General features: G+C 39.3%; 1 protein-coding gene across 1 annotated transcript in view; it reads left to right on the top strand.

Annotated features, from left to right (window-relative positions):
* LOC130185763 (SEC14-like protein 1) overlaps positions 1-1,547 on the top strand; it is a 13,936-nt gene extending 12,389 nt beyond the window's left edge. The window contains exons 16-17 of the mRNA XM_056402398.1: positions 63-241; positions 705-1,547. Of these exons, the coding sequence (XP_056258373.1) occupies positions 63-241; positions 705-807 (282 nt within the window). The 3' untranslated portion in view covers positions 808-1,547. The remainder of the gene's footprint in view (positions 1-62; positions 242-704) is intronic.
* The last annotated feature ends 9,045 nt before the right edge of the window (positions 1,548-10,592 follow it).

The following is a 10,592-nucleotide window of genomic DNA, read 5'->3' as shown; positions in this document are numbered from 1 at the left end:
GCAGTTAATCCTCTATCATCGCAGCCTCATATTAATCCTGCAGCTTTCCTCTGTTCAAACAGGGCTCCCACATAACACGCTGGCCCGGCTTCTACATCCTTCAGTGGCGTTTCCACAACTCCCCTGCCTGCACCGCCTCCAGCCTGCCTCGTGTGGATGATGTGCTGGCCTCACTGCAGGTCTCCTCCCACAAGTGTAAGATCATGTACTACACCGAGGTGCTGGCCTCCCATGACTTCAGGTCAGTTTATTTATGAGCCTTTTTTCAGGTCGTGTCCTCTTTTCTTGGTATAATATGAAAGCTGTCATTCATACATGCTGCACTGCTCTTGTGTGGGTTTATCAAAAATCAGTGTGGTGATATTACTTGTATTTTTTATACTTGTTGTACTGGATCTATGCTACCAGTTTTTTTACTGTAATTAATTATTAACCTCCTAGGACCTGGCGTCCACATATGTGGACCTCACATTTTGGGTTCTCTAGACCACAATACTAACTTTTTCTCAACAAGGGTCTGGTGACCACATATGAGGATATTATACTGCCACTCAGTAATCGAAATTTAAAACTAATGTCCTCATATGTGGACATAATTTTTCTCAGGTCCCAATCAGCCTATATAGCAAAGAATAGAGCTCGGGTCTTAGGAGGTTAAGTAGAGTCATATCTGAGAATTAACATTTGTTTTCTGTTATTTCTAGGGGATCCATGACCAGTCTGGAGTCTTGTCATAGTGGTTTCTCACAGCTCAGTGCTGCCACTACTTCCTCTAGCCAATCACATGCCAGCTCCATCTCACGGTAGCATCTGCCCAAAATGTGTCCCAAGGCAACAATGACACTCTGCCTTACGTTCAAAAAGATGTTGTTTTTTTAACTCATAAAAGTAAATTAGAATTTGATTACAACGTTACATTGATCTTCTATGTTTCTAGAGAATGATGTAGCCATTTTTCCTGTGCCTGTGATGAATGACTTGTTACTTTTTGTGTGTATTATATTTGTGTAAAGTATAACAAATACAAATGTGCAGTGTATATGTGAAATGTCTAATTTGTAGTTAGATGCTTGTCCATAAAGATGACATTACAGAAGACTATCTGCTGGATAAATAAATTCAAAAGTCTCATAAACAGCCTTTTTAGATAAGATGAGATCATGAGTGAAAATAAAAAGCAACTGTCCCTGAAGTTGCTTTCATTGTCCACAAGATGTCAGTGCACTTTCAGATCTGAACTGCTCTTAGATCTGCAGAGTACTTAGCACTAATGTTTGTACTCACACACTTTGTCTGGTCTCCTAAGAAATCAAAAGCAGTCTTGTTTAAATAAAGAATTTATCACATAAATTAATATTCACGTATCCTCCAGAATGTGTCCTTGTACTGAATTTTGAGAGAACAATGACTGCAGTAATGGTGCTGTGTTGGAGTAGTAATTTTGAATAATCACAGAAATGGGTTATTAAACATTGCAGCAATAGGTAAGATGTTGAGTGAGCAGATAATATGAAATCTCTATGAAAATAAACTGTATGCTTTCTAGATTCCATGTAATGTTGTTTTTGGGCTTGTTATGCATAGCTGGTGAGTTTTCTGAGGCAGCTAATTTGAATGCAGTATAGTGCAGCCCCTTGTGATCTGGCACAGGGCCAGGCAGACAACTGATTTACATAAAACTTTAATTTCCATAAACTTATCAGATGCTTCCAGCTAAAGCTTAATTGATTTTCCCTGTGTTTATATGTGTGTATATATATATATATATATATATATATATTATATATATATATATATTGGTTTGCAAACTTGTGTCATGTTGCTGCTTATCCCAACACAAAGCCAGGTGGATTGAGTTTTCTGAGGGGCTGATTGGACAGAAGCCTGACTTCCTGCTGGCATGTCAGGGTTGTTAGAAAGAGGAAATGTACTGACTTTGCCAGGAGCTTATTTACAGAATTACTCAGCTTGGTCTAATGACCTCCCAAGACACACATTGTCCGCATAAATACCAGCACCTCTTTCTCCTGATATTTGCTATTAAAACCTCTTCGTCTTGAGCAGTTACATGATTTAAGGCTGAATTATTTTTACTGGCCTTCACAGGCTTAAAAAATAAGGTCTATTATACAGGTACTGATAAGTTGGTAAGTAAAGTGAATCCTCAATAATGTATCATATTAAAAATGTATCAACCTGCTTAGTTGATCTGACACAACCTTGTGAAGGAGGGCTGTATTGAGATGATTTACACAAACTGCTTCTGAGAACTGGTCAAAAGGTTAAGTTCAACAACTGCAATACATAGTTACAGCCGCTGCTCAAAATTGATCATGGTCGTAAAAAAATCTCTTTTTTATGGGAAGACTAAGAGTCTATAGCCATGCCTGCAGGCTAGCTAGACTATAGGTAAAGCAGTGCTTTGAGTGTGCAAACATACAATAATGCATGCTGATGTTTAGTAGATATAATGTTTACCGTGTTCACCGATCAGGTTTTGGCATGTTAGCATGCTAATATTTGCAAGGCACTAAATACAATGTACAGCTGAGGCTGATGGGAGTGTCAATAGTTTTGCAAAGTATTTAGTCATAAACTTGAGTATTGGACAAATTGGCCAGACGATGGTGCTAGATGAAAAGTGAATGGGATCATCAAAGGTATTATAATTAATTCTGAGGGGAAGGTATTCCAAATTTTATGGGAATCCATCCAAAGTTGTTGAGACATTTCACTCAAAACCACACGTGAACCTACCTGATGGTTCGTCACCACCAATATATCATCTAGGTTTTTGTGACAAATGCATATGTTGTTGACACACTGTTCTCTTCCACTTACCTGCCTGATAAGCTGCTGGCTGACCAAACTTTCCAACCACACTGGTGATATACGAATAACAATAATAATACTGCAGGCAGGAACACTTGATCTCTTAATTCTTTGGTGGGCACAGCAGGCAGAGAGAGAGCTGCAGTGATGATGTGCTGCTGAAATGGACTCTGACTTCTTGTTACAGACATAAACATCCCAGCCTTCACTGGGAATATGAACATGATAATGAATCATTCTCTCTCAGAAACAGGCACTGGGGTAGTCACATGGGGCTGATTTTGGCTGATGTTTCTTTTTTGTGTTTACATCTCATAAATGGCAGAAGGTAGAGAGGCTGTACTTATATGTAAAATAATGATTCATGCATCATTTCCCCATGTCAACATACACCTTTGAATTTAGAGACAGCTAACATGGGGGAGTGTTTCTCAGATGCAGGGGCTGAATGATAAATTCAAAGGGTCAAAACCAAACTATATCTTCCCATTTATTCTCTCAACCTATCAAACCTTGCAAGGAAATGGCTTTTTTCTAACTTGATATAATCACAGCAAAAAAAATCTCATCAGACATAAGGTTGTAGAGTCTCACTATAGTGTGGATCCTCATTAAAACTTAAGCCTGTGTTTCACTTGCTTCCTTCTGACAACCCTGACCTTCCCACTAATTGAAAAGGAGAGCCCTGGATTAGTGTGCACTAAATTATATTTAGGAGGCTTGACACACTGGAAGAGAAACTTTGTGTGGGATTGTTTGTGTGTACAGATGTGGCGGTTGAATTGAGGCCTTGCTTTACTGTGATGTGTGCAACCTGAGAAACAGTAAACGCTCGATGCCTCCTCCCATCTGAGTTGTGGACCTGTCTATTTAACTAATCTCGTATATCGGCCGGGTTGGAATTCATTTTCTGACTTGTTCTACCACTGGGCCTGATTAATATGTCCACAGACAAATAGATACAGTCACGTCTATTTATCGCTGATGCTTCATACTATCTTTCATATCTTCAAACATTGATTTTCTCTACAACAAGAGAGACCATCAATCTAGCTTCAATTTAGGCCAATTTTTGTGTGCTGCCCTCATTTGCAATGAACTGTCAAGGCCCTGCTTAAGTCAAATGTTGTTTTCATCAGTTTCCGAACATCAGACCTGCTTTTATTTCGCTGGTGTTTTCTCAGCTCACTGACTTCTATCGTTGACATTTCTATTCCTCTCACTCTAAATAGGCACTGAACTGTGCAGGTCAGTATGAGCCTGCCCTGCTTAAATGTTACAGGGGGAACACATTTATCCATTTGCTTGTTTGGACAGAATACCAAACTTTGCCAGCTTATTGTGTATTCAGTCCACTCAGAAAACTGACTGCATGAAGACAAAATTTAACCCCTAACAATCAGCAGTCTGTGATTACAAACTAATGCTATGCAGTCAAACATTGTTCAAGCCCACTTAAGTTTATTTTAAATCCTAGTGTCAGATGAAATATGTATGAAATAATACACAAGACATCTAGAATATTTACATTTGATGGAACATTGAAGCCATTCACTTATTGCAAACATCATTTAGTGTATTACATCATTTACAAACTATACAGTAGGCTATACTGTATGAGCATGTTAAACACTGTGGGGGAAAAATTATAACAAAAATTGCTACAGATGAGGAGAAAACTGGATGTTAAGGGGTTTATCAGTTAATATAGATTATTGTTTGCATGGAAGTCAATACATTATGAAAGCCAGCAGAAACAAAAGGTGACACAGCGTGGTCAGGAGACAACATTGTTGAAAGGAGGTTACACAAATAGATTAGATTCTTTAAGCATAGCCTATAGGCCAGTCCAAATACAATATGGTCTCATTGTTCAGCTGGGATATCAGTCAGGAAGCAGTCTTTCTAATCAAAAATAAAATGTGTCTCAATTAATGTATATTTTTTGATGATGAGTGAACAAGATTATGTTGCTTCTGGTTTTCATAGCTGTGTTAATGTGCCTGAAAAAGCATCAAATAACAAGTTTTCCTTGGAGACGGGCTCATTATCAACCATAGTAAAATCCAGACCAGACAGTCTATGATCTAGACAGGACGACCAAGAAGTAAATGGAATTTTTTATGTTTCTTCTGAGCGGAAGTCTTTTGAGGTATGTGACATATGTAACAGTAGAGAAACTGTAGAGCACGTACTAATGGATTGTAGAAAGTTTAGTGTAGAAAGAGAAAGACTGAAGGCTAGAGTGTTGGATATAGGGAGGGAGTGGAGCACCAAAGGGCTGTTAGAGAAAGGGGATAAACAGGAAGAGGTTATGAGGGCTTTATTCAAATATTTACATGAAACAGGTTTAATTTCCAGAATATAACTTCTCAATAAAGTCATGATGTTACATACTCCAGTACATTAGGTGGCGGCATGCACCTATAACGTTGGTTTGTAGCCCGCCAGAAAACACAAAAAGAAGAAGAAGTAGTTTTTTTTCTTCTTCTTCTTCTTTCTTTTTTTTTAAGGAATCTGGAAAAACCTTCAAAACAGTGTTAAGTGTCACAATATTAAAATCATCAACACTCAAGTGATTAGGCTGCGATGGCCTTTATGGTGTTACCTAGAGTTTGATTTGAAACAGTTTCAGTAATTGGAGGGAAGGTTTCCACCTGTCAGGAATCACTTTGATGTGTAAAGCAGGCCACTGATACACTGACTTCACCAACCAGGCTCCTTACTGCTTCACGACTTTCACCAGCTAGTCACAACAATTGTCTTGTGCTGTTCGGTGTTGTTCAGGTGAAAACAGCCGCATGGCGCGGCCGAAACCCAGCTGACAGAGCGGTGAGAGAGAACCAGAACAATAAAGTCACGGACCGTCAACTATAACATGAGTTGAAAACTTCATCATGAAGCTCCATGGAGAAGCCGAGCCATGAGCTGCAGATTCAGGTGATAATTCTCTCACGTTGTCATTTGGTACATGGTTATGAAAATACATTTAAAGCTAATTGAACTAATTAGACTAGCTACCCTACAAGTGTGTGTGTGTTTTAATGAAATACTGTGTGTGGACCTAGCTAAAGTGTTGGTTGCTCAATTCTTCTGTTGGCTATTGTATGAGGTTTTCACCCAATCCAATTGGCCTCCTGTCACTGCAGACATTTTGTCATGTCATAGCAAGAAAACCACAGGTGTAGTTAATAACATTAATGAGGCCTGTGCACCATTTAGCTTGACCAATTTCAAGGCCCTGTCCTTGTGTGCCTTGGCTCCCTGACTGACTGATTAATGGAACAGAGCCCTCATTAATGGTTTTAATTACACCTGTGCTTTTTCTGCTATGAGGAGTCAAAATGGCTACTCTGAAAAAGGCCCATTATTGTATATTGCTGTATCACTTTTGCATATTCCATATTGATGTATAAAAAGCTGAAATTAATGACAATGTCATAAAATGAGTACTATAGGCCTGCTATGTGTTTGAGTTTTACCCAAATGACTTCAGATCAATGTGTACAATCGATGTAATCATGGGTAACAGACAGGATCAAGCCTGTACTGATTACCTAGACTACTGTGTTTCTCCTAGCAGAGAGTAAAGGGCTCCTTTTAAGATACCCATCTTAACTCCTCTTACCTGCCAAGCCTCACCACCCCTCACCAAACACAGGTTTGCCTTATTGGCAGGCAGAGAGGCTGGCAAGAATCCCCTATACACTTGAGTGATGTGGTGTCTGCTGAATAAAGAATAGGGCGAGCGTGAGAGAGCAAAGACAGAGATAGACAGATGGAGAGAGTGAGATAAAGGCAGGAAGGTGGGATTAGGAGACGAGGGTAGCAGGACAATCAAATGTAGATTCTCGCCTGCCAGTCCCTTTTTTTTTTTATCCAGTCAGACTCTGTAGAGAAGTGACTATACTCAAGTGTGATCAGGCTGGTTGGAGTGTGACTTGCACTGGTAGCTGGGTGCCACCACCCCTACATGTGCTGTGTATATATGCCCATATTTGTGATTAATTGGCTTCTATTTTTCCCCACTTTTACGCTTCTGTTCATGAATTCTTTTTACATCTCACAATGGGCTAAAATGCTATATTAACGTCAGATCATATCATATCTAATTGTCTTCTTATGTCATGATCAGTTTGCAGTATTTTGCAGCTGGAACAACCAGTTGATTAATCAATTAGCTAATAGGCCACTAAATTGAATATCTTTGGGTTTTGGACTTTTTGTCAAACAAAACAAGTAACTACCAATTATTTTTGTTAAAGATTGATCTATAAAATATTGAAAAATGCCCTCACAATTCAAGACCCAAGGTAATGAAATGAAAAAAAAATCAGGTAAATTGAGAAGCTGGATCTGGAAAATGTTTGGCATTTTTGCCAGATAAGTGACCTAAACAATCAGTTGCTTTTCTGTTGATCTATCAATCAACTAATTGTTTCAGTTCTAGAGATTACCCTGTGTTTTGGGAAATTTTAACAGCATTTTTCCTTATTTTTACTTTTGGCACAGAGCATCAGGTTGTTTTTGATCTTGTTCTGTTATGTGTTTGAGAGTTAACATTCAGAAGTATCCTCCACTTAAATATGACAGAGACAGACTGATACACACCCCCCAGAACAAGTCTGGTCTGTGCCTCTTGTTGTTTTAGACAATCCTTTACAGATGCAGTGAAGCAGAGAACAAGAGCAAATGAAACGCAGCCAAACTGTTGTGTGTAGAAAATGTTATTCTGGCACTGGCATTCACTGCTTGCTCGTTCTGTCTCTCTCTCTAACATTATGAGGTAGTTACTGTAAGCCAGGCCCATAAGCGATCCCTAGATGCATGCTGGCACTGCACCACTCAGTCTGTTCTGTAGCCTCTGAGACGTCCTGCCTGGTTTGAGCTACCAGTTTCATCATGCTGTGTAAATTAAAATAAACTATTCTCACTATAAAGGGATACTTCAATTGTCTGGTGATGGTAAGCTCATTATCATTGCAAGTCTGATTGCAGAACATTAAAGCTTTTAGAAGAGACAGAACAGCTGATTGGTCCATACTGGCTGTAACTCCCTGCAGCTCAAGTAATAAAAAAATGTGGAGGCTTCTGTAGCTTGAAAGCTATATGGCAAGCAGATTAACATCATATATGTGGCTCAAATTTTTTACACCTGAAAGAGCTCAGTGACCGCCAGCTTTAAGCCCTCTGTGTGTCCGCCAATGTGGTTCAAATCTGAATCATGAGTTCAAACAACAGGAAAACTCACTCTCTGGTAGAGAGTTAAACGATAGGGTTGATACTAATCTCCTCTGTGTCCATTAAATATGAAGCTTTAGCCAGCAGCTAGTTAGCTCATCTTCGCATTAAAGACTGGAAAGAAGACAGGAAACAGCTAGGCTAACTCTGACTCTGTCAACTGGTAACAAAACATTGCTATTAGCACCTTGAAATCATGCTAATTAACATGTTTTTTCTTGTTTGTATAATCTGTATAAAACCTAAAGTGATAAATTGGAAATTTGCTGTGTTACGCAGAGTTATGTGCTCTTTCTTTGCTAGGAGCAAAGTACTTACTGGAATCTGCCTGCTAATTGCTCAGAGCCAAGAAAAAATTCTTATGCTAAGCTAAGCTAACTGGCAGCTGGCTCCAGCTACTGTAAATAATTATCTTGGTGCAGTGGTAGTGATCCTCTCATCTATCTCTCTGCAAGAAATTGAAGAAGCTTATTTCCAAAATGTCAAAAATATTCCTTTTAGTGATGTATGATCTCCCAACTTTTAAAATGTTTATTATTTTTGCTGCATAGCCAGAATACAAACTAACAAAAGAAGAATAAAGAAAAAAAAGAATAAATAAAACCTGCCTCCCCAAACAAATATAGCACCTCATACATAACAACAATAGCCACAGTCAGTCTTAAATTAAGTACAAAGCAGTGTTCCTTTTAAAAAGAACTAGAAGTATGTTTACATACAGTTTTTTTTTTTTTTTTTAAAGAGAAAAAATGGTATAAGCAGCTTTACATTGGACTCAACACATACATTTTTACCCTGAAAGAATTTCAGCACAGGGTTCCAGATCTTATCAAACAAACCTCCTCTGATCCCCCAACTTTTTACTGTTGTGCCCTGGCATACTGTGCTGCTGCAAGCCTAAGTTTGTCAGTTCTACATTTCTAAACTATAGGGACAGGTTTGTGCCGGATGCAAATGTAGAAAATGTTTTTGCCTTTCCTACTCATGGTTGGGGAAAGTGGCTTTGACAGGCAGCAGAGATGAGATATGGAACTTGACAGGTCTGCCTATTGTGTGTGCCTGAGGGGGAGTCATCACCTGTCAGGGCCAAAATGACTTTAGGCTGGTGTGTTAGCCATGTTTGTTGCTTTTCAATTCCTTGTTTGGATATTGAAATGAACAATCTCCCCTCACTGCAGTCACATGAGGCTGACAGTCGCAGGGAGTCACAGGGAATATGTGACAGCGATGAAGGCTTTTACCACCACTCCCCACCCTTGGCTCATCCTGTCTGTGTCTGTCCTCCTGCTGTGTGGTGTGAAGGCATTGTCGTTGTAATTGCCTTCAAGACTGGCTTAGGCTCTGGACCAAGGATCTTTCAGCTGTGATCTGTTAAGCCTATTACATACTTGTTGCGTGAAGACACACAATCCTGTGTGGAGGAAAGCCTGAGTGTGAGAGCCAATTTGTGCCACTTGCTTCGGCATCACCGCATCCCGTCTGCTGAAATACAGTGCAAGTCCTCTGCTCGGTGGATCGTTAGTACTTAAAAACAAAACAAAAAAACAATGCAATGAATTCCGAGATCTTTGATTATGGCTGTGCTCTTTACTGGCCATGTTACATCAAACAAGTTTAACCAGTTGGATGAAAAATTGGCTGTCTCAGAGGATGCATCTTGACTTTTTACTGGCAGCAACCATTTCAATCTCTACTGTCAACAGAAAAAGATTGTATGATTGAAGGAGCAGATAGGGAACAAAAGCTCCTGTCTGATGACTGATCTATTGTGATGCAATCTGCTGGTAAATATGCTCGGACAGTTTCAAACAGTAGCCTGCTGGCAGAAACTTAGTAGAAATCCCACCGTACACAGCATCAATGATGACTGACATGCTTGTGGGCTTAGATGATATTCAGTGACTGAACAGTGTCTCTCTCAAGATAAAGAGACCCTGACCCTATTCAAAGAATCCTGAACTACCTGTTAATTAAATACAGAAAAATCCTAAAGCAGCTGTGCATTAAAGGAACCCATTATTACCCTGTACACCCACAAGATTTATGGCCTCGTCATCTAAGGCAATTCACAGTTAAATGTGCAGGCCACATCCAGAACCCAGTAAAAAAAAAAAAAAAAAAAAAAAAAGCTGAGTGTACATCAGTTTAACTTCTTTTGCCAATAAAGTGATGTTAGAGAGCACTAGCAGGGTTACAAGTGCATTAAAGCGCATTAAACCCAATGAACTGGCTTGTAAAGATCCCATGTTTTAAAGAGTTGTGAGCAGTGACCTTGTAAGAAAAAAAAAAAGAGACGTTCTGACATGATACATTTTGTAATATTGGCTTTCATCTGAACAAGAAACAAGGCAGTATATTTGCTGTTCTAAACCTGTGTCCATTCTCTATCTTCTTGTCCTGTTTTTCTGAAGGCTCTGTCTGTCATGACGTCTTTCAAACATCACAGCTGTATCCTTGAATTGGCAAACAGGAGAGATGCTTGCTGCTGCTTTTTCACAACCAGTTGAAGTAGTTCAGAG

The sequence above is a fragment of the Seriola aureovittata genome, chromosome 17 (genome assembly GCF_021018895.1).
Source record: "Seriola aureovittata isolate HTS-2021-v1 ecotype China chromosome 17, ASM2101889v1, whole genome shotgun sequence".
NCBI lineage: Eukaryota > Metazoa > Chordata > Actinopteri > Carangiformes > Carangidae > Seriola > Seriola aureovittata.
The sequence above is the reverse complement of the archived record's forward strand: the minus strand, read 5'-3'. Positions and strand labels throughout refer to the sequence as shown.